The sequence below is a fragment of the Pieris brassicae genome, chromosome 10 (assembly GCF_905147105.1).
Source record: "Pieris brassicae chromosome 10, ilPieBrab1.1, whole genome shotgun sequence".
NCBI lineage: Eukaryota > Metazoa > Arthropoda > Insecta > Lepidoptera > Pieridae > Pieris > Pieris brassicae.
The window spans coordinates 2,706,575-2,734,439 of NC_059674.1; the positions used below are offsets into that span (position 1 = coordinate 2,706,575).

At 34.3% G+C, this 27,865-nt stretch overlaps 1 protein-coding gene across 7 annotated transcripts in view; it reads right to left on the reverse strand.

Annotated features, from left to right (window-relative positions):
- LOC123715123 (MAP kinase-activating death domain protein) overlaps window positions 1–27,865 on the reverse strand; it is a 47,406-nt gene that overhangs the window by 19,261 nt on the left and 280 nt on the right. For 5 of the 7 annotated variants that reach the window (XM_045669960.1, XM_045669958.1, XM_045669957.1 and 2 more), the window contains exons 2-21: window positions 21,668–21,840; window positions 20,384–20,564; window positions 18,405–18,546; window positions 17,746–17,878; window positions 16,174–16,331; window positions 13,991–14,241; window positions 13,663–13,915; window positions 13,117–13,243; window positions 12,111–12,143; window positions 9,935–10,026; window positions 8,641–8,857; window positions 7,081–7,239; window positions 6,329–6,539; window positions 5,106–5,207; window positions 4,658–4,746; window positions 3,948–4,124; window positions 3,289–3,432; window positions 2,630–2,761; window positions 2,400–2,450; window positions 346–546 (exon numbers count right to left, since the gene is read on the reverse strand). In XM_045669960.1, the coding sequence (XP_045525916.1) occupies window positions 346–546; window positions 2,400–2,450; window positions 2,630–2,761; window positions 3,289–3,432; window positions 3,948–4,124; window positions 4,658–4,746; window positions 5,106–5,207; window positions 6,329–6,539; window positions 7,081–7,239; window positions 8,641–8,857; window positions 9,935–10,026; window positions 12,111–12,143; window positions 13,117–13,243; window positions 13,663–13,915; window positions 13,991–14,241; window positions 16,174–16,331; window positions 17,746–17,878; window positions 18,405–18,546; window positions 20,384–20,564; window positions 21,668–21,769 (2,955 nt within the window). In that variant the 5' untranslated portion in view covers window positions 21,770–21,840. The remainder of the gene's footprint in view (window positions 1–345; window positions 547–2,399; window positions 2,451–2,629; window positions 2,762–3,288; window positions 3,433–3,947; window positions 4,125–4,657; window positions 4,747–5,105; window positions 5,208–6,328; window positions 6,540–7,080; window positions 7,240–8,640; window positions 8,858–9,934; window positions 10,027–12,110; window positions 12,144–13,116; window positions 13,244–13,662; window positions 13,916–13,990; window positions 14,242–16,173; window positions 16,332–17,745; window positions 17,879–18,404; window positions 18,547–20,383; window positions 20,565–21,667; window positions 21,841–27,865) is intronic. The other 2 variants (XM_045669964.1, XM_045669963.1) reach the window with 1 other exon arrangement.

Genomic DNA, 27,865 nt, shown 5'->3' on the forward strand with positions numbered 1-27,865 from the left:
TAAACAGAACTATAATAACACTTGATTTCGATCAAATCGCACAAAGGATGTAAAGAACGTCAGTTTCTTTAGACAATCCAGATGTAAGTTAAAAGATCCTTCAAAAGTCGATCCTTTTAACTAGAAGGTTTATCGTCTAAAGTCTAATTTATACGCAATACTAATAATTAAATGTAACAAATTCATAACATTTTTTAATATTCTTCAAACTTTACAATAGCAGAATGATCATAGTATTAGTAACAAGATGCGAAATTTTATTTAAAATAAAGCTCCAATCGTTCCATAATATATTTATATAAATTTTACACAAGTATAACTTTGAAGGAACGAACATTCACTAACCTTAAGCAAACCTTTCTTTGCCGCAACTTCCTTTGCACTCTTAGTTAAATCACCTAAAGTCGACTTTCCAACATATGTGAGATCTTCAAAGGTATTTTTGCTAACCGCGGTTGCTGTTTTACTCGCTTCCAGCGCAGATTTCGACGCTTCCTGGACACTTTTTGATGCTTCTTCTGCCGCCTTTTTAGCGTGCGAAGTCAGCTAAGTAAAAATATTCAATATTATGATTTACTCGTCTCAACTTGTAAAGGCTTGAAAAGGCGAAAATAAGTTTTCTATGGAAACGACAAATAACTTGTCACTTTATGAATGTTCGGATAAGATTCAGAATCTAGACTTAGTGTTAAGGTATTCAAAACGGTTTTAAATAAGGGATTTAGGTCCAACTTTTAACCCTGAATCGTATCCAAAGAACTGGCAATAAACTCTCCGCCACTTTTTACGCGCATGTAAATAGTCAAAAACAGCTTAAACGATGTATGACAATGACAATAGCCGATACATTTTCCGACATCTATTTCTTTATACCGGCACCAATGTCATACAGAATAAAAAATAGTTTGCACAAATTAAAAATGTTGTCTTGCTAAGAGGTGCGAACGGAGTGCATAAAATTACGTAATTAAAAAGTTTACACAGATAAAGTTACAATTTAGATCAAATTTACACTACGTTATACCGCCTGTGAAGTTATAACCACATGTTGTTTACCACAAAAATTTAGCCAAATTGATTAATTCCTATAACCATAATATTGATGTTTTCGTTTTTAACTTATAAAGATTTCAATTGGTGCTATGGGTGAAATTCAGAAACGAATTAAGTCAATAAAATGACGTACGTGACTCAGACTTACCCTAAGACCGAACGAAGAATAGACCAACTTTGTTTTTTTTAAATATTCTATTTATTCTATGGCAATAATTTTAACTTTTACCAGTTTCAAGTAAACTTTGATGTTTGACAGATGTGAAAATTAGTTTCTTATACACACGTCATCTTGACGTAAGAAGGCTGACAACGTCAAGCTCTCTTTTTGAATTCATAAATTTGACACAGACGCATCGGAACTTTGTCTAACTAGCTACTGATTGGTTACCAAGCGCTAAGATCATTCAAATATTGTAGCGATTTCTAAATGTAATGAATTTACTATATATATATAATATGCTACATTTTAAGTATATGTACACGTGCATAAAAATGTTCGAGACGTGCAATTACTTAGAATGCTTTTAATCTATGAAACTGTCCCGATATGTAGGATTTGGTGTGTGATTTGAGAATATTTATCCCTGGTTTCGGTTTCACAGTAGAATATTGGTAAATTTGTTATTGCCAAACAGTTTTTAAAGATTGTCTTTTGCTAATATAGCTTTTACAAATTTAAAGAAAACACTTTGAAGCTATGTATTATTGAGAAAAAAACTTTTTGAACAGATTAAAGCTATGTATTATTTTTAAAACTTATAGTTATTTACATAATTCTAAATTTTAAATTTTTTCCGACGTTTCGCGTACTTTTCAGTGTGCGTGGTCACGGTGACTGAAGACGAATGACTTATTTCCCCGAAGTTGGTATCGACTAAAAGATAGATGACGGGTTTTTGCAAAATCGTCATCTATCTTTTAGTTACAAATTTCTCTGCAGCTGTGATACTTTTGACATTTAACACCTTTCGTCTCCGTCACCGTGACCGTGACCACGCACACAGAAAAGTACGCGACACGTCGGAAAAAATTTAGAATTATGTAAATAACTATAAGTTTTAAAAATAATCCATAGCTTTAATCCGTTCAATACGTGTTTTTCTTAGTTTTTAAAGATTACTAAATTTAATGGAGGAAATTGACTATTTAACAGTTGATAATATATTACTTTAAGTATTTTAACGTAGTCCTGTTCAATGAAAAATATTTAAAATTCAGTGTTTTTAGTGAATAGAGTTTTCTTTGACCGAAACCAGGCATAGTTGACAATGCAGTGTTGTGACCAAACGTGTCGAACGACTAAATACAAAAAGGTAACTAGACTATCACTTCCATTCTGATACCTTATCAAAAGGAGCGAATATTTTCTTATCCTCTCCATGTTCCTGTCCTTTCTTTTTGATAAAGCAAAAAATTAAAATAAACAATTTGTCATTATGTATTTATAGAATTGTTGACCTTGCTTAATCGACTATAAATCTTAATATTTTATTATAAAATTTACGTAATTGTAAAGTTTACGTAAAATCTTTTACGGCAATTTGACGAGGTTTTTAACTATAATTTGGCTAACCTTATCCATGTGGGCTAATAAACCTTCTTGACTACTTTGTCGCGTTGTCTCTCTTACTAACTCTTTCGCTTGAGCTGCAAATTGTTCTAATAGTGAAGTTTGAGACGCCTGTCTTGATACACCACCTGAACTCTGAAATAAATGCTAAGATTAGAGGATTTTATTTTTACTCCATATTAACCACTTGAGTACAACAATAGAATATAAGCGGAATAATGAAATGTTATTTAGTATTGTCTTTTGTTAACATAGCTTTTGCACCAAATTATGTAAATAATTATAAGTTTATACTAATAATACATAGCTTCAATCCGTTTAAAAAATGTTTTCTCAATGAAATGTTAATTGCTATGTAACGAATGTATGCAATGTAACAGTTATACACACACACAGGGCCTACGTCTGGATATACTCTCGGGGCGTAACCCCGACGATTTAGGTGAACGCCAAGCTTATAAAACTAAGAACGCCCGACTCTTACCCTAAGAATTAATAGTGGGGCAAACAACCGTGAGGTCGTGCGTTCATATCCTAGTTGCACTAAAGGATTTGTGAATAAAAAATGATCAAGGAACAGCCGCAATTACCAGCCAAAACCCATAAAAGTAGTATTGTAGCACTGGATTTATAAAAAACTGGAATTCATTATAAAGTCTTACCTTAGTTCGGTTAGCAAACTGCGTACGCGCATGAGCCGTATTGTCGTGGGCGGGGCTTGGCTCGCGTCTCGCACGCACTACTGTCGCTGGGGTTGTTGTTGAATTTGAGTCGGATTCGCGACCAAAACTACCACTGTCTGTATCCTATATATATAGTTAGATTATGCAAATTAATTAATTAAATTATTACAGGGTTATACTAGGTTTAAGCTCGGACCTTTAAATACAACCTCCTAAACGGATATAAACGCGGATTAAATGTATTGTAAGTAATTTAATTACGCTTTATTGTTAATATTATTGTCGACTTTCCAGTACTTTAAACCACATAATGGTAGGTTTTAGGTATAAAGAGTCACTGGGGGTGGTCACGAAACGTTTTACTATTGGATACCGAAAAGATTACGGTGCGTTTCATGAGGGGGGGGGGGAGGAATCTCCAAAAATTGCGTGACGTAATACTTGAACAATCCCGTACCCACTTTGGACTCCTTTAAAAATAGGTTGGATAGTTTCTCTAAATTCCCCAAATACGCGGGCATCACCTTGTTAAGCTGCTTTTGTGTATTGATATAATAAACATATATTTAAAGTAATTAATATCACATATGACAACTGTAAACCAAAATTAAAATACATATTATAAAATTACGACTTACACTTTTTTTGACAGGCGTAGGTTGCCCTATATCTGTATTGGCTGGCACTTCATCGTCAGAGAGATCACTGTGTTCCGAACTGGATGGTGATGGCGATGGAGACGTGGACTCACGCGCTTGACCCTTTTGTTCTTCACCTTCTTCACCGTACATTAGTGATGAGGGTGGACTGTACACCTGTAAAACGAATGAACGAATTTTAAATGTATAATGTATATTTTTAGGAATATCATGTATACAAAACTGCTTTTAATGTTGATGTGGCTATTCTTTATTCAAAAGAATTTTTTTTTCGTAGAACAGGGGGGGACAAACGGGCAGGAGGCTCACCTGATGTTAAGTGATACCGCCGCAACTGGACACTCTCAATGCCAGCTGGCTTGCGACTACGTTTCCGATCTTTTAAGAATTGGTACGTTTATTGAGGATCCTAAGTCGAAGTGGTTCGGAAATTAGTGAGCAGCATAACGGTGGTGAACGACAAAAACTGCTTTAAAACCGCTCAGTTGTGGAACGACAGAACGTCGAGGTGATACGGGTGTTTTCGTATTCTGCCTCGACATCCTGTGAAGAAGCTCAGCTACAAGTATCCGAACAACTCCTCTGAACACTCTCCATGGTATGCAGATTATTATTTAATTATATACGGCCTCCTTAATATTAAAATTACGGCCCTTTTTGAAACATTAACTATTTATATAGAAACTTACTGTTTTAGGATCCAAAGATGATGAAAGCGTCATCGGTACTTGGACTACTGCGTTATATGTTTCGCCAACTACATGCTGCATGCCTCCTCCTATCATTAAAATTATAAAATATATTAAAATTGTTATATGTTGTGAACAAATCATTATTATTAACGATCAGATTAACAACACTTTACTACGGCTGTCACTGTGTAAATCCAGTGGTCCTCTAATTTCTGTATTTGTTTCTTAATTATTAGTTTTTTCTAGCAGAATACTATTTGATCGGCTTTCTGTGGCAGACCAACTTTTTGGTGAGACAGGACAATCCTCACGATCTTTTCCCTAAGTGTGTTAAATGCCCACATACAGTCCATTGGTTCACAGCCAGGATACCTACAACCTCAGGGATGAGAGTCCCACCCTGAAGCCAAATTAACAATTTTTAAAGACATTATTAAAATTCAACCTGGGGATAGATCTGATGATGCCATTTCAGAGACGAAATCACTTAGAGACGAATATGAAGAGCTGGTACTTTCAGCGCCGTCAGAATCTGAACCACTTTCGTCTGAAAAAAAAGGATCTATTTAATCTTTTTATTTATAGTGGTTGTAAACTTCACCGTTAGAGGTTGTAAATGGTTGGTTGTAAATGTTAAAATAACAATTTATACTTGAATTGTTTTGTTTAAAATAATAACCATTGAATTTTTATCTTATTAATGGATATTGTATATTTAGGATTATGGTCGTATATTTTAACTACCATATTAAACAAAATAACATAATTAGATTAACATATAGATAAAAACACGTCTGATCAGACCTTATTACTTGAAATGAATTTAATTTTAACTTATTAATTATGGTCTCAAACATATGTCAAAATGAAGATAACTTTAGGAGCCTTTTGTCTAGGCTCTGAATAAGATGTCTGATGTCGAGACGCTTGGTCCGTGGGGTCCTAGGGTTATAAAGCTTTTTAAGGAAATAGGAAAAAGGTTCATCACAGGAGACCGAAGAGCTAGCAGCTACCTCGGACAAAGATATATCTTATATATATATATATATATATATAAATCTTCAGAACCTTGCCTAAAAGGACTCCTTTTTAAAATATATTTTAGTTATTATATTTTAAGGTTCGGTATTGTTTTTTTGTTATATTCATTTATATTATAATTTTTTTGTTAAAATGTTTGTTATCGCTTAGGCTAAAATTATATAAATGTATGTATTTGGTTCGATAATTGTGACATATGTAATAGATGTACAGTGCTAACAAGATCCGTGCATCTTCCTCGTAATCGAGTAGCGCGATATAGCGGCACTCAAATCCCGAGGGGTCTGCTTCTATGGTCCGCCGAGCGTTCGCGAAAGTACAAAAAAGACATTTTCATTCATTAATATAAAATATAATCTATAATTCTAGTGTTACATGAAATTTTATGTTCATTTATGCACTTCTTACAATGAACCTCAGTAGGTATTGCTTTATTTATTTTTCGATACTAACTTATGTAACCAGTTTTTTTTAATTTGTTTATAAACAAAGTGTAAATATATAAATAATCTTTAGATACACTAAAGAGCCATACTAAATATTCAACATAAAACGAAAGACCTAAGAAAATTAATAAAAATAAATAAAAACATTGAACCGAAACACGATATATTATGGAGTTGTTACCGGTAGGTTGATTTTCCTGACGCTGCAACTGTCGTAAGGCGCCATTTAGTGAGCTCCCATCATCCCAAACCGCAAATCGTACTGGTTGTAATGTGTCTGCGAACCACTTCGGCTTGTCTCCAACTTGACGTGGGTCGAACACGCCCGTTTGAACCCGTAGAAAGGCTACATTGTGTGGAGTCAGTGACCACTCTGCTAAGAATTCCACTGCCTGAAATATTTAAATTATACTAAATATTACTATCGACATCTTTATATGTTTCTAGAGTGAGTTCACTGTAGCAATATTGTGAGTCTTATGTATTTAATTTTTAGTATTTTTTCCACATAAAGGATAATGTTTGGAATAAATACATATTTAAAAAACTTTATTGGGTTTAGTTTTCAAGTATGTTGGTAATGGAAGTTTAATAAAATTTATACACAAAATATGGAATAAAATAAATGAGATAGCGGGGAAACTTTGGAAAATAATAGTGAAGATGAGAGACAATTGAACAAATTTGGAGGAGGCCATCACTCCGTCCGAGGTCGAGAACTAATATTCAACATGATAACTTAAACTTAATGTATTCCTTATTATAGTGTCTTTAATTAATTAAGTAACTTAGATTTAAAAAAATGTAAATACAAAAGCAAATCACGAATGCGCTAAAGCGCGTTAAAGTTCGTTTAAGTTCAGCAAATTATAGCGTATGTATTTGCGGATGAATATACTCGGATTCAAAAAGATAAAGATTTAAAAAAATTACCTGTGTTCTAGCAAATTTATTAAGAAAAGCGGAAGTCCTTGGTCTGGAGCGTAGGAAGCTGTTGATTTGGAAGGCGACCACGGGTCGAGGATACAGTCGCAATGTCCGTGTGTGTTCCATAAAGTTCGCCAACACATTCTGGGAGTTGAAAAACCGGACCTGGAAGCAATTTAATCAATTTTTTACTACATATTTAATTATAAATATCTAGTACACAAAATATATGCGTACTTTTAAAACCTATCAATTTTTTTATGTAGTAAGAAGACGCAAGAGGCTCACCTGATGTTAAGAGATACCGCCGCCCATGACGGACGGCCTTAAGAAACTAGATTATATTTAAATAAAATCCTACTTTATTTAGTTACTAAAAAACGACTGAAGGATTCCTTAAATACTCAATAGTAAATGAAACAAACAAGATTGGACAAATAGAAGAATCTTTTTAACAGTTGATGTGTATCTGAATAGATTGAATAACAAAAGTATAGAATTGTATTCCACACAACGCACGAATATTCTTAACTTTTTTGATTATATTTAGCTTCATTTAATTATTGTTTTAAAGTAGATTTGTGATATAAGTGCCAGATGGAGACACAGAATCATCAAAGTGCGTGAAACACTTCGAAATCTTAAAACGGATAAATAATAGCTTTGCGATTCTCTTAACATTTACATTTAGTCATGAAGAAAACAGTCAAAAAGAATATAATTGTGACGAAATGTAAGAGTGAGAAATGATACAAAAAAATCAATGAAATCTTAATATTAATAATGACACCTCATAACTTATAAAACTTAACAAAACAGAGAAAAGAAAATAATCATGAAGATAAATACATGATTATAAAAATTATTAAAAATGATAACAGCGACACAAAGTGAAACAGAGGAATACAATACTCTCAAGAATAGTTTTGGGGCTTTAGTGTATAAACGTATTCATATTTCTATCAGTGTGAAATATTATTTTTTCAGAGACATTTCGAGTTAGGTGACCAAAAACTACAAACAGAATGTTTGGATAAATAAACGCCGTGAGCATTTCTAATATTTCCAGCGAAAATCTGTCCCTACGTAGTTAGTGCACGTGACCATGACCTTGTGTCACGCCAGAGCCAGTCTCGCCCACGCAAACATCTTTGTGTCGCTTAGATACATTTTTAGTTTAAGGTCATGTTTTTATTGCAAATTGTCGAGAATGTTTCTATAAATATCCTTATAACCTTTACACAGTACTGCTAAAAGCAGTTTCTTCCACACACTACTACTACTGTCGGTGTTGGTGGAAAAGTGTTCTATGTTAATACAATAATAATTTATCTGTTGTAAAAAAATCATGTCCACCCTTATTACTTAGGGGTTTTATGATCTGTTTACGATCTATGAAATTTTGCCGCGACGCTGTTGTTTGTTATAGAGTTATAATTAATGGCATGTCGGAAAAAAAAACTTGCCCGAGTCAATTGTCACCTATATTTTCAAATTATGAATATTATCGCTAGAGAAGTAAATATTTTTGTTTAATATGTAATTGAATAGTAATCGTATACGAACCATAGCAACTCTGGTAGCTATATCAACCGAGTCCACATCATTTCCATATATGAGTGGGTTAAAAGGCTGCTGTGGAGAGTGTGGTTGTGATTGCGGGGTATGGGCGGATGCAAAAGAATGTCTCTGGGAATGAGTAGCACTCCCCACGGACACACGCCGGCTTTCCGGTGTGCTGTGAGAGCCGTGTGTGTTGTCTTTAAACGACGGTGTCTGGACTCTGAAAAAAAAGAAATGAATATTTTTTTCTACGACTCATTCAACTTCAAGGGACAAGTTAAAAGTACCCATAACCGAAGAGCATGCATGTCATGAATGTATATGAAGCGAGAAAGTTATGTCCGGAATGTAGCAAGTGGAGTTCAGAGTTCTCTACCTACACCTTAAAGGCCGGCAGCGCACTCGCGAGCCCTCTGGCATTGAGAGTGTCCATGGGCGGCGGTATCACTTAACATCAGGTGAGCCTCCTGCCCGTTTGCCCCCTATTTTATAAAAAAAAAACCTTCAGGAAAAAGGCGTGGTAATAAAAATAAAATAACAGCATAGCATAGCAGCAGCAGAATTCTGTCTCGTACTGAACTACAAAGTTAGTCGGCTAAGAGTTTTTTTTTAAGTCTCATAAAATGTGTATTTATGATGGTGCAGGGATTACAGATATTTTAGTGTCTGTATCTTTTCTAATTAATTATAATATATTTAAGAGTACGGTGTTTGAGTAAACCATATACATATTATGAGCTTAGACAAAGTGTTATGTCTTATTTCTAATATCCGGACCAGCTCGAGGTTTGTATTGTATTGCTGGACCAGACCAAAGTCCGATGGATGGCGCCTGGATGTTGATGTTTTTATCGTATCATTATATGCCATTGTTTTTTTTACAGGCAATGTTTTTAATCATTATATGCCATTAAAAACATTGCCTGTAAAAAATACAAGTCTGGCAACGTAGTTGTGAGATCCAGGGTTATGTATTCAGTCCCAACTTAAGGGACCTTTCGTCTTAAGTTATTACATAAGTAGCTAACCTAACAACATCTTATAATGACCATATCAATATTACAAATACTTTATGTCGACATTAGTCTAGCTATTCAAAGGGGGAACGCTGCCAGGATCTCCGGACCTTGTCTAATAATATATGTTAGTTATTATATTTTAAGGTTAGTCATTGTTTGTAGTTATAATTTATGTTACTTTATTTTAACTCAATATCTCACTAATTACAATGTGGTATTTATGTTTTCAATAAATAGATTGACGTGGCCATACATATAGACTACGTATTTATACTTACTTTAGTGTTGCACCACCGACGCTATCTCGTCTAGATGGCATTATTGGAGCAGTAGCTTGTTCCGCTGATGTGCTCGTAAGACTGCTTAAAGCCTAGGAATTGTAATAGTTATAAGTTTAATAAAACACCTAGGGTAAATATGTCAGAGTTTTTATACTCGTGTCTGTAAACAATTTTGATTCGAAGTCGAGACTGAGACCGAGAGTCTTCCATATGTCAAATATTTTACACACGAGTTAGAACTGAGGCCCCAGTGTCTTCTACTTCAGTCCTAAATGAAGGTGGCGTATGGTTAACTTTTAAGCAAATAAAAAAGCTAGATAGCTTTTTTAAATAGCTATTGAATTTGTAAAAATACGTCAAATGCCAATATTTTTGTTTCTAAAATATGTGGGTTAGAATCTTTATGTATTTTATAGTATGTTTATCCATTATTATAATAACAGGACAGGTGAAAATACACGCAATTTTAGTGAAAATTAGAACCCGAAGATGAGACTTGATTTGGTCTTGTTACCAAGCTATAAAATCTACAAAAAAAATTGAAACTAATTTCACATCACGTATCGGATTCGCAATTGAAGTATGCCGAGTTATTAAAGATAAAATATAATATAAATAATAAACATTTGATTTGTCAAATGTTACCCAGGTTGATAAGCAGTTATCACTATGACAATTGACCTGCTCAATCTTATATTATAAGAACCATAAAAAAAATGTTTTAAACGTCGTTAATAACTACGAACAATTGGTTTTGTTGACGTTGAATATTACCAGACCGTATAGTAGACTTGGGGCCGAGTAATTATTGCGCACTCGTCCAGTTTACGAACACGAGGCAAAGCGTCATCGCTGTTGTATTCAAAATTCTGACTGAAAATAGCTCAAACAAGCTCATAAAGCCTACTTTGAAACTTCAGTCTTGCATACTAAGCGCAAACATTGTATGCTATATTAAAAACTATATAAGTATTTATACGTATTATATTAATGAACGAAATACAGTTTTCGGATATAACACGACAAACCGAATAGTATTTGACACTAAACGGACGTTATTATTCAAATGACATTGGTCTCCGTGTTGTAAATCGTATAAGCGTTCGAACTGTCAGATTGACATTATTGTCTTGACGTTGGCGAATAGGGGCTAATTTATACAAAAAAATACAATTAACGCTGTAATCTATCACGTAAAAATCAAAACATCGAAGAAGTGGCTTAGGCCTTATGACCGAGAATAATAAGACATGACAACAATAAGACAAGACATGGCTTCGGCCTTTTGATCAAGAACAGTGAATACGTGGCTTTAAACCTACCAAAATTCTCCAATTATTACCTAGAACAAGACCTGGATGTATGGTCTAAAGTCCTTTGCCTTTACTATTAGGGATAAATTAATATCATCATCATAATATCACGCAAACAATTTGTGTGAAAACTGTATTTCGTTTAAAATATATAAAAATATACCTAAATTAGATTAACGTAGTATCATTATTTATTGTAACCTAGCATTCTATGAAAAACATTATGATGATTAAATCCCTTGTCCCCAGTGGGGCATGGGACAAACAAAGCATAATCTTATAGTTTATATAGCTATGTATGCTAATCTACTTACCTACGTTATAAAAGTAGGACTACATATTAAACTTAACAAAATATACTTTAACGCGTATAATTATATTTATTTACATGCTTATGTATTATTTTATACTGAAATCAATGTCTTTTAGTCTTTAAACGAAATTCGGGCTTGGTCAAAGTTGGTCAGACGGAAGTTCGAAGATTGGTCTGACGGAAGTCGCGTAACTGACCAAAATTATAAGACATTCTTAGGGCTGTCGCAAACTAGGATTTTCATGGTAGAAAATTTAATATTTCGAATCGCTAATATGGAGTAAGCTTGCTATATTGTGTATTACACTTGCAGTTGTGGAAAAATTATAGGTCTTTTAAATTTATCTGTTAAGTTAGGTGTAAGGCAAGCATAAGAAACTTACGTTCCTATATTTACATAGTTTTTTTAAGTCTTTACTTTGAACAATACAATCTCTAAAGACATCAATTTCAGTTAAGTTTTAGTTGCTTTTGTTATATTAACTGGCATACAATGCAAGTGTATACTAGGTAAAGTGAGTGTGCATGTAAAAATAGAGATATTTACTCCGGTTCCAGCTGTCCCCATGAGTTGCATACCCTAGTGCGATAGGAAAGTGTTTGGTTAGTGAGTCAAGAAAGAGAATGCCAGAAAAGATACCTCAAGTTATTTTTCTTACCGATACTAGTTCTGTATCAATTTAAAAAATATTTTATATTTCTAAAACTATGGTACACGTGTTCTGTATTTGAAAGTAACAGGTCGCAGAACGTTGTAATTAGCTTCTTTGTCAAAAATGATTCGAGACGCCTCTTTCAAACTAATAAAGCTATACCATTGATTCAAAAGATATTCCAAATTTAAATTAGGAAAATAGATTAAATGTCTGTGTCAATTTAGATGATTTTTATATTTTCAGTCAAATTCAAAAATAGAACGTTTACACAGAAGACATGTTAACAATTTATGTTCACCAACAATTTTATGAATTTAGCTTGTAATTAAAAGATTTACAACGAATTAAGACTTTACATACAGAAACTTTTAAAGTGTTTTGACATTAAATGTTTATAAAGGTTTCAACAATTTACTGATCTTTGATATTTAAAGAACTTATATTTTATGCTCGTCGCAATCGGACAGGCGTCCTAATTTTAGTGGGGCTCAGCTTGATGTGTATAATGCCACATTAAACACGCTACTATATGTAATAATTAAAAAAATATTCATTATTGTATAAGAAAAATACTTGAGGAAAATAGGTTATAAATCTTCTATACATAAACACAGCATACCGAGGATACAGTGTTGGAGATGACAGAGTGACAGAGACAATGATTACATAAAAAGGAGTTCTACTTAAAATAGTTTTCATTGATAAATTTTTGATTGAAATAACATTTATGTTGATGTTAAATGTGACCCAAATACTTAGTCTACACCTTAGTTTTAATGTCTGTCAAATTTGTCAGGATTGACAATTAACAATTTTTTGACATTAGTGAGTCATTGATTGCGACTCTGTATTAGCTTAAACTATGTTTATTAATATGGGCTAATTATGAAGTCATACCTGTTTCAAATGGCTTTTTAGAACTGAGCTTTCTGGTTCCGGTAGGGGTGGCAAATCTTGATCATCCCCCGTGGGACTGGTTAGTTTTGTCGCGTCTAAATCCACCAGCCAGATATCGTCAGGTAATCTTGTTAATAGAAGTTTATAATTTATTTTATTTATATGCATGAAACAAAGATGGACTATCATAAAATTATTAGACCCTTGCGGTAATCCCATTTATATTTAACAGTATGCTATTGTTACATGAAAGCTGCATTAAAATCCAGTTATTTTTAGTCTGTATTAACAATATACAAAAATCTTTGGAATTTTGTTATTATTATAGTTTGTATCTTCTCTATATGATCTAAAGTGATCTAAATGGGCACTTATGTGCCTATTTAACATTTTCTGAAACGGTGCAGGAAAACATCGTGAGGAAACCGGCTTGTTAGACCCAAAAACTTGACGGCGTGTGCCTGGTGCATTTTCATATATTATATATGTAACTAAGTGTCTAGACTAATTTGATACTATCGAACATACAGTTATTTTAATACTTACCTAAAATTCTTCTTATAAGTGAGAAATGTCGCTGGTATTCCGATCAAAAAGGGCGTAGGCGCCAATAGCAACTGTTCCGCAAAGCTCATACAACACGGCAACAATGGTATTGCCGGGAACATATATTCAAGTGGGTATAACATAGATACCAATGCCATCACAGACATTGATAAAGCGTTGTAGTCACGTGACTGTACAACCACTTTGTTCTCCAAGATTATCAGCGTGAGGACCTTCAGACAGGTGTCTACACCTAGAGATAAACAATATCTATTGGTTCACAATCTAATAATGAACTTGCTCGCTACTTAAAATTTGTAGTACGTACCCAGTAATTCCAACGGCAAATGTAACGGAAAATCCACAAGGGTGAATCTGGTATGATCGGGCAGGGCAAATACTAGCGGCGCATGCGCAGTCGGCGATAAAACCTCTAGCTCCACTCTTGTTTTTCCTGGAACTGGTACCGGTGCCGATAGAAGACGCAAAATCCACGTCTCTATCTCTTTTACATCGTGTAATACTATTGTAGGTGTATTGTCGTACGCTTGGCCCGTTAATACTGACCATACTGTATCTCTGAAAGAATTAAAATCTGTGATCTTCAATTCTTAAGGATTTTACCTCCCTGGGACAAGCATTAAATTCGGGACAGTAATAATTAAATTTGTTTTTCTTTTTCCTGAATTTTTATTATTACTATGTAGGTTAAGAAAATAGTATATACTGATTTTTTTATGATTTAGGTTTTAATAATGTTTGCTTTATTCTTTAGTTAGAGAGTATGTATGGCTACGAGAAAACCTCGCAATTGATTCGGTTAATACGTGAGCTTTCTGAAAGATGTATAGATTCGCCCCCAAGCATAATGTACGCTCACATTGCAGAGGGAAAGTGTAAGTAACATAAGAACAAAATATTGTTAGTCAAATTTATTGAATAATTTTACTGATGTTTGAACTTTTTTGTATACATTGTGTTTTCCATCTTTGACTATATCTTTAGTATAATTGTTTTTTGTCTTATATTAGTTGTAGGATTTTATGTTAGTTGCTGGATTACGAAAGAAACGTGAGCGTGTACTAGTGTACATGAAGGTGAAACTTTTTTATGCCCTTTTTTTTGAAAAAGGATCTACTATATGCAACTTTACAGAAATTGGTTAAATAAAGTTTAATAAAAGGTTTTCATTATTATAGACATGAATACAAATAATACAATTATATCTTTTTACCTTATTAGTACTAAGATTATTACAGAATTTCATTAATTGTAATATAATTATTACTATCATTGTTATCGTTATTATATATTTTTGCTAATGGCTTCAAATCTCTTCGAACCAACCTTGTCCCTACAAGAAAAAGATGGCGCGTAACTGAAAAATTTGACGGTAATTTTTTTTCAACGCCGATAAAGAAGTTTCATTTCAATAAATAAGTAGCAAATAGGAAAATAGTCGTAGGTTCGATCCCTGGCTACAGCCTACAACTAGGGCACGGCAGTATTTATTATCCTCTAATGTTATCTAAACATAGTTGTGAAAATTTAATTGAAGTAAATATAGGTTGAAACCAATACGTATATGATCTACAGGAGTTATTAAAAGTATTTCAATTAAACAGCGTTGGAGTCAAAGATCAAGTTTCTAAATGTAATTTTTCTTTCATTTGGGTCGCGATCCACCTTTACTAATATGTATTGATTTAAATGGAGTACATATTTTTATTTATTATTATGTATATATTTATTTGAAACAGCACCGCGTGTTTTTGTAAGTATAAAGATACATTTAACGAATACAGTTCGTGACTAAGTGCATTGTAAAATCCTACGTTTGAGCTGTTAAACTGTCATTATCGTACTGAGGAAATTACCATAGAATTCGTGTTTATGTTACATACTATAGGTGTTTTATAAATAGTGATATGTCGATACATTCTCCTTGGAAGGAAAATCAATAAATACTGGCAGACATAGCATAGACATTAGATATAATAATAAAAAAAGAAACAATCAATTCCGTTTAACTTTTTATAAATAGTAGTCATTTGTTTGAGTATCGAAGGTTTTCTTAAATTTTCTTTAAAAAAAAATTCTATAGGAGGTGAGCATGTGTCCAGACTACTTTCTGACGCTCCAATACAAACTTGAATTTCACAAACATAGTATTGTCCTTGGTTACCATAGCTTTTACACATTGAAAAAAAAAATTCCCGACGTTTCGTTAGCTTTAATCCGGTTAAAAAATTGTTTTCTTTCACAAACATGTTTGGATTTCAAGATCATGGCTGGCATTACATCGATTCATAAATATGGACAAAATGTGGCTTCACCATTATGAACCGCAATCGAAAAAACAATCTGATGACTCGTACGACTGTCATCACCATCTCCGAGGTAATTTAAGGCCAGCTGGGACAGCCAAGGGTTAGTAATGATCTTAATCATGAAGCTACTATTAAAAGATAAAAGATAATTACGTCATAGTCATTATCACTTTTAACTTACCTAAATATTTGTCTGGACGCACCAACGCGGCGTGGACTGGAAGACTCGTTGCAGGCATCGATCAATTTCTTGAGGATGAAGAGGCACTCGCGGAACGTGGAAAAGAAGGGATGATGGGACAGGAGGCAGAGAGAGGTTAAGGAATGGTTTCGTATACGCTGAAACAATAGACAGTTTCACTTTTATGTAGAAAAGCCGCCAATAATCTATGATATTTCACATATTACATTTGAGCAGTATTGGCTTAGGTTCGATCCTCTGCTGTGCACCAATGAACTTCCTGTCTATGTGGGTGTTTAACATTCGGTCGCTCAGTGAAGGAAAACATCGCTTTTGTAGGATTAATCCCCGGCTCTGGCTTGCCTTAGATGCCAAGAAGTGGACAGTTGTATCAGACACCTACTTCATACTAAAAGGGTAAAATACCAGGTCGTCTCTTTAGTCTTTATCTTTATAATATTTGAAAAAATAACTCCATTAGAAAGCAAGCTTTTATAGAGATTTCGATTTTACTATTATATTTTCGAATCACTTAATTGTTACGTCATGCCAAATCGCGTGCCGTTGTCATATGATGGGGCAATCATATCAGGACTACCAGGGTGACCTAGTTTATGCAAATATTTAAACAAACAACGGTTTTGATTATTTGCGACAAGGACGGTCACAGCTTAGCGTTTTTTACGCGCGTATAAGCTCGTCTTTAAGAGCGCACGTAAAGGCGCGCCTTTTGGCACACGCTCAACTAGTACCAGCATTGACGAGCTTCTAATCTCATATAAGCAAATAGCAACGTTTCTTTGTCAGAATCCGTGTTAGTATCTGACACGACGCCACTACCGGTTGAAGCTAACACGCTGAAATATGCCAGTTTACGCGCATACGGTTTTTTGGAGCGCGTATTGTAGCGCGCGTGTAAGCTCGTATGGTGTAACGACCGTATACGCGCAGAAAAATACGTTAGTCTGCTTCGCCCTAAGATAGTATTGCTTAGAGAATAGATTTTAAAATACTAATTGTCCAACCTAACTTCATTCACAGCCTCAGATTTCAACGTATTTTTGTAATAATTAGCTTTTTCTAATAGATAAGTGCCAGACACACAGATGACTTTTTGGGTCTAAGGAAAGCCGGTTTCATTTATTTCACCATATAAGCGAGGATTTTATTTTAAAGGCCTTTAAATTAAAATCTTTAAATTAAAATTTGATAGGCAAACGAGCCTACGGGATGCCCCAAAAAGGCAACCATCATGGACATCCATTTTAGAAGGTGCGTTACGTATGGTCCGTTTAAAACTGTTGGAGGTGGAATCTCAGGGAAGAACCTCACCGGGAGACGATTTCACAGTGGAGTTAAATGCACACATTAACAGAACAGTCCATTGGAGCACAATCGCCCAGGGTTCGAAGATAGAAGATATGGCCTCAGAATCGTACGCTCAAGCCATTAATCCATCACTGCTGTAATAAGACCAGATTTAATTTCCATTTCAAGTTGTAGTCCATTAAACTTCTTCTACAACCACTGGTCTGAACCGTCCTAAGAAGAAACAAAAGCAGATTAACATACCTGTCGTTTCCTGGTAGCTCTAGGGCTTGGGGTATGTTCTCCACCGCTTTCAGAATCTGGAGCTGGTGCGAAACGTGGTGCACTGCATTCTCTCTCCGAATCACTCGGCGCTAAATTGCTGCTCCTATAGTCACTGGAACAAGTTCTTGCCTTAGGTTTGATTTTAGAGGCGAGACCACTTCGGTCATCACTGTCTTTGACTGTTTAGCTGATAAGTATCTGCTTTTCATTGAGCAAGCACCTTTCGAAGGTTTTTTTTCTTAGAAAATAACAGTAAGAGACATTTCGTTCATTTATTCTAAAAGTAATAACTTTTCTTGTAATACATCAATATTTGGAACAAAGCGATAACCAACGAATTAGCAGGCCTATTTAGTTTGGAATTCTGATGCGATCATATATTCAAACGAATATCTACTTTAAAGTTACATTCGTCACCATCAAAAAACCACTTACAACAAAGTTTTAGTGTTCATAGAACAGGAAATATGCTTTAAAACTGAATTTTTACTTGATTTTAAAAATTGTTTTGGTTAAAGAGATCAAGTCACAACAAGTCAAGTCAAGAAAGCAATCATACCGAAATAATGTTGGTAACCATCCCAAATTAAGAAATGTTTATAGTAATTAATAGGTATATGGTAGAAATAAATGATCACCTGGAAAAGGCAGAGTCTGAACTTTTCTCCATCGACTTCCGCCAGGACTCCCGTCTCAGAAGACCACGGTCTCGTGGACCCGGGACGGGAGCCCGCTCCACAGCTCGGTAGAAGTTCACGCATATACCGTAACGCGTTCTTCCTAAGAGACCAGAACACATTTGATTTGATATTCCATTGCAATGAGGACAGCTACCATACTTTGTAACTCCCAATTACAACAGCAATACCGATCCCGATAGCGCTGATAAACCAACCTTGGTCTTAAAAAAATCTGCTGACGCTTTAACCTTCAAAGTCTGGGCCTCAAATATCCGTATCCGTGAAAAGCCTTTTATACCTGATACACGCCACGTAGTCCTGGAATGCGAGGCTGTGGCTAATCAACGTACAAAAATCCTCGGAACAGTGAGGTCGCTCCGCGAAGCCTGTGAAGTGCCCGGGAAGCACTTCTGTGCTTCTGGAAGGAGTTAGGCTGACTAAATTAGCCAGGGCTTTTACGCACAATGGACCGACTACGCGTCTAAGTGCGGAAATTGAGTACCTTACCTTACCTGATACACGCACACTTTTTTGGGTCTAAGACAAGCCGGTTTCCTCACGATGTTTTCCTTCACCGTTCGAGCGATTGTTAAATGCACATAGACCGAAAGACTATTGTTGCATAGCCGGTGGATCAATCCTACGACCTCACGAATGAAAGTCACACGCTACGACCAACACTGCTCCGAAATCTTGCCATAGTGTGGTACAAAAACTAATTCATGAAATCGGTATCGCTGTGGGTAGTAGCAGACAAATGTCTTAGGTCATTCAACCCAACCCATTCGTTAAATTAATGATTACAAAGCTCAGTCACTTAAAATAAAATGTGTTAGATATACACAGAAGTAAGAAAATCTAATATATTCTGTAACAGAAGTGATAACGCCACCCATTGGCAGAAGGCTTGCAAGTGTAAGAACAGTTACGCTCTTTTCTTAAAGGACCCTAAGTCAAATTGGTTCGGAAATACTTCAGTGGGCAGCTGGTTCCACACAGTGGTGGTGCGCAAAAACTGCCTCAAGAAACTCTCGCTTGTGTAACGATGTACGTACATTATTACGTAAAAGATTCTGACTTGATTTTTTCTTTTTATCTTGGAAAGAAATTTCTTTAGACATTCAAAGTATAAACTTTGTTCAAAGTTTTTACAAAGAAGTCATCAAGTTTTATGTTACTATCGCCTTGGAAAGTTCTATCAAGAAAGCTCACCAGAACACCTATCTCTATTTTCTTTAACTACTTTTTATTATTCTTGTAATCAAAGAATTTTGTTGTAAATGACTTCGCTCTTTAGCATTAGACACTGGTACATAGAAGCGCGAAGTAGAGACATTTATAAAATATCTACATGAATTTGACTAAAAACATAGTTTAGTAGATCTCACGAACAAAGATGAGTATTTTGTTACTAATAAAACATTATTATTATATACACAGGATTTTATTGATGACCTTGTTTGTAGCGGCCATTATTTAGGTATAGTGACGCCGACGTAAAATCGAAGTCTTGAATTTAAAGCATATAGTATTGTAATTAAACATGCGACATATTTAAATTTATCATTTGTAATAAATTCATATAAATTCCAAACAGATATTCCACTGAGATGGGGCGCCATAGAGCTTTCTTATCTTTTGTACTTTGCGTTTATAGGTCCAGTTACAAAGTGATATTACAAATAGCAACTGTGTTCCTACTCAGAAAATATGTCGGAAAACCTGTGCCTTAATCGACGCCCGGATATAACGACTTAATTAGAGTAACTTCACTGTCATTAAACCCGAAATCCACAGTATTATAGATAAGAAATTATTTTAATCAAAACTATTGTGTTTTTTTTTTCCTTTTTTAGTAGCGACTTTTCTATTGCCAGCAAGTTATTTTTCATAAAACGCTTGGTTAAGTTTCCAGTTATTAATATGTTAAACCTTACCTGAATCCTTATCAGTAAGCGTGAAGACGAAAGAAGTGGTATCTCTAGCAGACAAATGGGCCAACTGCCTTCGCTGAGCTACGGAAACACAACCTTCGGGTTGACAGAAGTACACCATGTCCAGGGGAAGTGGAAAGTCGTCGTGATTTGTTAACGGGTAGCGACGCAACAGCTCTGGGGCCTGTGAAATTGTCCTTGTAAGAATTCATCTTTATTTGCTTGACACTGTTTAAAATATTTTTATATTACGATTAAAAACGAGAGGCCGAAAACAGAGATTTTTGTGTCCAATGGTCCAATATGCAGTTCATTTTAATAGCCAAAAGAAGCCAAAGAAGTATAAATTCTAATACATACATAACACACGTTTTTTTTATATAAATTAAGTTGTACTCATTTTATAAATTAATAATTTGTTACTTCAAATCGATTAAACAAACTACTTCGAATCGATAAGTGTAGAGCCTTTTCATCCAGGAAGGTAATGTTCACCGCTACGAGCAAAATAACGCAACTGAAATTGTAGATCCTGTTTTTAAACAGCGTTTCATTTGTTAGTTATTCCTTAGTGCGCGGAATAATTTAAAAGTATCCTATTTTGTATGATAGTGCAATTATCAGGCAGGCTTTAAATAAGGTGGTGGTTAAGGGGTTTGTTGCCGAACTTGAAGGATTGGTATTCTTTTGCAGGCCCCTAAGTCAATATATAATGTAAGTGACGATAGTTGAAAGCAAAGAAATAGTTTAAAATAGTTACGACTTAATACATCAATAGAAATTTTATAAAAGAAATTGCAACGCTTGTTCAATATAAATGTCAAGACCAGACAATATACAATTCTATTGTTAGGGATTTTTATGCTGGCATATAAATTCTCTGTAGCAATTTCTTTAGAAAATATTTTTTACAGGCTAACTTAGTATGAGACTCAGGTTAAACACATATAACGGAGCGAGCTTTATTTAGAGAATTAAGGATAGCTTATTAACATTTCAAAAAGAGATTTACTATTTGATGTATATTTTTCAATTACAGCTCTCCCGTCCGTGGACAAAGATCAAATGATTCGTGTTTACAGCGAATTAGTCCCGTTGGTTTTGTAGTGTTCCGTCTTTCTAAAGATCCTTATAACTCGTATATAAATAAAGTAATTATATATGTTTTTTTCATAGTAAATCAATACAAATAAGAAGTATTGTTCTTCAATACTGTTTAGTCCATTTTGGAGTCCATCTATGGGCCATTATCAATAGAACCGACGAGGCCGTCTTGACCTTTATTACCTGAACTGGAGCCATACCCTTCCCAGTGGTATATGGTCGTGCCCCGACGATTGTCAAGTAGTCCACAAGCCGAGGGCATAATTGTTGCTTCTGGACGTCCATCTTCTTGTGTTTTCCGTCTAGCTACTGCAGTCATATCTTAAATATTGCTTTTCATGATTGTCTTGGAATACCTGGAAGAAATGTACTATTACTGGATTGGTACCACTATAGGAGAAAAAGATTTAAACAAACTTTATAATCAACGTAACATCAAAGTTATTTATTTACACTTCGTTTACACAAATCATTAATTATGCGGAAGGCCTCGTCGCTTTCCAGCGATCTCTTTCAGGCATCCACTATAATGAGAATAAATAAAAAGGTGAAAATAATAAAATGAGATAATCGCGAGAAGTGCAAAACTACATAAGATATAAAACTACTTGGCCAAAACAAAGCAATTAAAACTTATCTCGACGATGAAAACATAAAACACGATAATTTTGGTTAGTTGAGTAATGAAAGTTAGGGATACGATCTGGACAATTTTAATTCACAATATGATGTGTATAAAATAAGATATTACTGATATAAAATGATCCTAATCCTTGGGATTGATTTGCTCCAGTTCAAATAATTTGTCTCAATACTTAGCGATTAAAAGGAGTGGGGAAAAGTTTCTTGCCAGTTCTTCTTGCCCGCTCTACACCTTTGACTTACGAACTGGTAGTAAATGTAAATTTACAATTAATTTAATTTCTTTTCTGACGTTCATAAATGTACTTGTTTACCTATATGTATAAAGTTATTTAGAGTTTATCAAATCTATGCAATGCTTTGCAGCATAGTCGTGTGTCAAATGTCGAGTGGAAAATATTTATTTATTATTTCGTAAGCTAACACGAATTATATACAACAACAAAATATACAGAAACAAAGTTTGTACAAAGTTTAACTTTCTCTAACCATGTTGTGTGATGGTGTTAATAGTGAGCGTGTGTATGTGGGTTGTGCATATATTTCAAATAGGCTGTAAAAGTATACTTTAATCTACTAGTAAAAAAGGAAATCGATAAAATGTATATTAATTATTGTTACAATGTTTAATTTTAAAATATTATTATTGTTTTCAATTAGTATTCCGTTTTTGGCTGTAATGTATTGTGTAAATGTAGATATTAATGTAATTGTAGGATACTGGTAATCAAATAAAAAAAATATTATAACAAACTAAGTTTATTGCCCGCAGACATGTTGTTGAAGTCTATGTTCTAGGTTCAAGATTTTAAATACAAAACAATCACAAGCAAATTGATATTTTCAATTTCAATTATTTTATATAAAAATGTATGCCCAATAAAATGAGATTCCACTTAAATTCAAAGTAAACTCGTTATAACATAAATTGAATGTTGCGTCGTCTAAAGCCTTCTTGAAGTATTGTAATGAAATTGTTATTGGAATCCATTTTGGGGGAAAGGGGTCTTTTGTAAGATTAAATAGCTGTTTCGTAATTTTTTTAATAATAAATTGTGTCATAGGAAGAAATCTTATGAGCTGTACAAATTGAGTTTTGTTGTTTTTTTTAACTCTATAATTTTTGGTATGTAGAATAATTTTTCAGAGTCAGCCTATTATTGGATTGGTAACTTAATCTTCTTGGGTGGGCTATATTGGCTGGAAAATTCTATATGCAATTGGAACGCTCCAACAAACTGCTATTTTTACATTAATACAAATCACAGTGGTTTTCAAATACCATGATTTAGATAACATTATTCTGTAGAATAAATTAATTAATTAGTCAAAAAAAGATCTTCCAGGTACAGACCTACCCGGGGACTCTTATGAATTTCAAATAGGTGATTTCTTTTTTTCAGTGGACAGCTGGTTCCACATGGTGCTGGTAAAAATTGCAAAAACGGCAAAAATTGCCTTAAGATACAGATGATATTTATTATTTCTAAACCTCGTTTCTTAAGCACATCGATCTATAAAAAATACTTTTTTAACATACTTCACTTAAAATGTTAGTCCATTATAATTACTACCAAAATTTTAACTCAATTTGCGAAAAATATTTAAAGTATTAGTGTGTAATAGTTATTAAGTTATCTGTACTTTATTGTTTGTTCTAGATACCTAGATATCATATTTTACTTTAAAGTTGCCAAAGTTTAAACAAATATATGCCGTAGTATACAAACTGATTCTTCGAAATACGACCCTTATAACATTGAACGGCAACCTGCCCTTGGCCCAATTTCCCTGACCCAATTACGTCCCCTACCGGTGTGCGGGATATGAGCCTAAATCGAATAATTTAAGTAACCCATATACGCATATCCTTGGTTAAGTGCATGTGAGCAATAATGCAATTATGGATTTTTCATTATACCCAATAAAGTCCAATTAACGTGAATTAATTACATTAATTATCATTAATTGGGTCGTATTGGTCTAGTGGCTTCAACGTGCTACTCTCATCTCTGAGGTCGTAGGTTTGATCCCTGGCTATGCACCAAAAGACTGTCTTTCTATGTACATTTAACATTCGCTCGAACGGTGAATGAAAACATCGTGAGGAAACCGACTTCCTTTAAACCCAAAAAGTCGACGGCATATGTCAGTCACAGTAATTGCCTATTAGATTGACATGAAACAGATACAGAAATCTGAGGCCTAGACGTAAAAATGTTGTAGCGCCAGTGATTTATTTATATACAGTTATTAGATATAGTATACCTATAAAATTCCAAAAAAATATCAAACAGGTCCTTGGACTAAATTCGTAATAGCCATTGGGACGAAACGCTTTCGCCTGACTAAAGACTATACCAATAGTTTAACATCGCAGGTCGATATTGAGTTTATTAGATACTTTACGATCCATACTCCGCAGTGGCCGTAAACGTGCCATAAACCGTGTTATTAAAGTTAAGATATTACAATAAATGTTTTATGTCGCAGTCAACAAGATTATACCATTTTTAATGAAGACATCCTGTGAGTTATAAGTTGCGCGTCCATTCAAGGTGAACCCTTATTGTTGCTGTAGGGCTATTTGTGGTGAATGTTCGTACTTGAATTCGTATTTGCAGTGATGAGAATGTAAGTGCGTGCTCCTATTTCACCATGCCTCCTGCTGATGTCATGTGGAACAAGGAGTGATGGTTGCTGCTTCTTACAAACAGTTCTTCTCGTCCGTTCTACGCCCTTTGAGATTGATTTGAGAACTGGCAGTAAATGTAAAATTATTGACGTTCATAAGTGTATATTGTGTTACCTATATGAATGAATGATTTTTGACTTTGGGTTAATTTTCCAATTTTTTTTAGTGATAAATAAAATGCGTTCAGAGCCGACACTTGCCTATTTTGTGGCTAAAGTCAAATCGTATATATAAAAATGGTATCGAAAAATTGTATGACCGCTATAATCGTTGTATTGCTTGAAGGCGTGTTTAATAATCAGATCAATTTCTTTCACAAAAATATTTTTTAATGAACGAAGTTTGCTTGTGGGATCAAAAATTAATTTTATAATGTTATGTTTTGTTTACATTCGTATGTGTGAATTTAATTTGGTGCGATATTGACAGGACGATTACGGCCATAACTGTTTGCGAAAATAAAGTTAGTTTAGTTAGAATATTAGGAACCGTAAAGATTCATAAGCAAGCAGTATTTTGTCTGAAATCAAACAACCAAAATCACTATCGTTGTAACTGAAAATACCTATACACACACAGTTCTATACTCTGAAGACGTTTAGCACTAAATATATAAATACAATACATACATGATATATCAATAAACATATTTAGGTCCATCATAAAGCCTATATGCATCGATTGACGTCAATCCATAGTATTTATACGTCAATAGGCGAGATAAAGTGAAAACAATCCACACGATTAGCCACGCTGTGTCACTGTATAACTATGACGTCTGGCAATGTGGGTGTATCGAGTCGTTCGAGGTAAATTTACAACTCAAGTTTTAATCAAAACCGTCTTTAAAAGCTATTCAAAACATTCGAGTCGGACCGGTGTTTTAAGGACACAAATCAATGTACCTATACGTATTAACTATTTTTTTATAGTACAGAGGGCAAACCACCAGGTGGCTCATTTGTTGTTCAGTAATACGATGTACACTCACATAGCCAGAAGGCTCGCAAGCACGAATTGGTAAGCTCATATCTTGAACCAGATCGAATTGGTTCGGTAATACTTCAGTGGGCAGCCGGTTCCACATTGCCATAGCCTGCCTGAACGCTCAGTTGTGGAACGACTGACGCTGAGGTGATACGGGTGGAATTTCGTATTCTGCCTTGACGTCCGGTGACGAAACTCAGTTACAGGTATTCGTACAACTCCTCTAAGCACTCGTCATTATAAATAAAGTAGAAGATGCCGAGAGAATCCACTCCACGTCTCAACGCACCCTTCAGGTCCTGACTTCTGATTGAATCTGGTTTGGTCATTTTATTGATAAGTAGGTGATCAGAATACTCCTCCTCCTGAGTTTCCTCACGATCTATGACGCAAGAGCAACATAGAAAGAACAACATAGAAGAAACGGTTTCTACTCCACTCAACTTGACTTTCTGGAGTATTAGACAAAATAAAGGCAATTTTAATTGTTAATTTGTTCCAGCTGAAATTGCAATACACGTAACATTTTTTACATTATCTCCGCTAGTTTCTATATCGAACATATTCGTTATTGTAAAGAGTAGTCTTGTACAGAAATTTACGAGCTTCTCTGGAGGGCTACCGTGAAACACCGATTAGCCAGCAGAACAATGGAAGTGGAATAGGCGACGCCGAAGGGATTCCAATTATATCCCCAAGCAAGCGATTGCTTGGAACCCGCAAGGAAAGTGGAAGCGAGGCCGTCCCATGCAGACCTGGCGTCGTACAGTTGAAAATGAGGCAAAATCCGAAAACTTGGAGCAATGTGAAATACGAGGCTCTAGGCCGAACGCGATGGAGAGTCACTGTGGACGCCCTCTATCCATCTAGGGGTTATAAGAGATTAAGTAAAGTCAAGATTTACAGGAAATACTGCTTCCTATAGATATTTTAGAAAACGTATTTTATTATCAAAATTGAACAATTATAGAACTCTCTCGAAGTAAACGTTATTATAAACATTTGTCAAACAATATGGTGCAAGTTATACTAGAGAAATCGGTTTTGGATATTACATATCACAAATTTCAGATCAACTAAAAATATACGTCCTTCATAGTAGAAAAGTTGCCTAAACTAAAAATAAATGTTATGCTAATTTTGCCCTACTTGAGTAATCGCAATTGTGGTTTCAACGCACGCAGATAAGTGATATACGGTAACAACCGGAAGGTTTTATCTGTTTTAAAATGCGTCAACAAAAAATGTTATTCGGTTTTAATTTATCAAGCTTGCCTTACCTACCTATTAACTTGTACCACAGGCTTGATTGGTTTTCTTTGTAAGTAAAAGTTTCGTAACTGTAAGATAAGCAGCCCTACTAAGTCTTTTACGTCAGCGGCACTTAATGTTTGTAAAAAATGCTTCCCAATGCAAAGATTATTTAGCAAATTTTTCAGAATTTATTGTAGGTACATACGATAGTGCTGTGGATTTTATTACAGAATTATGATATTTATAATGAGCGGAAATTAATCAATGCTTTGTACAGGTGAATAGTTTTAATATATATAAATTTGTGATTCGATGAACATTAATGTTTGTCACAAAATCACATAATTAATAATAAATAAAATATCCGCTAAAAAGTTATTTTTTCGACAAATGTTAACCTCTTCATACTAATTGTACTTATAATTCAATTTCTTATTAAATGGAGCCAATTAATTTATCAATTAGGCGTTCATTCCTTGCGGAAAAGATGAGAGCAATTTCGTTAGAAGCGTTATTGATTTACCAGAAATTTTTGGCAACTTTGTAGACAATATCAAGTCTTTTGTGTTATTAGATAAATATTATAACCAAGTATATTCGCTATATAAGTAACAAGCAGATTGATAAATTTGTAGCTATAGTAAGTATACATTGAACTACAAACAATTTATGTTAATTTTCCCAAAATAGTTAATATAGTATTTTTTGTAAAATTAAATGTACGACGTCAGTCTGTAATTCAATTTGACAAGCTAATAGATATATAGATGGAATAGATACTTAGACAAGATCAAAGATGAGCC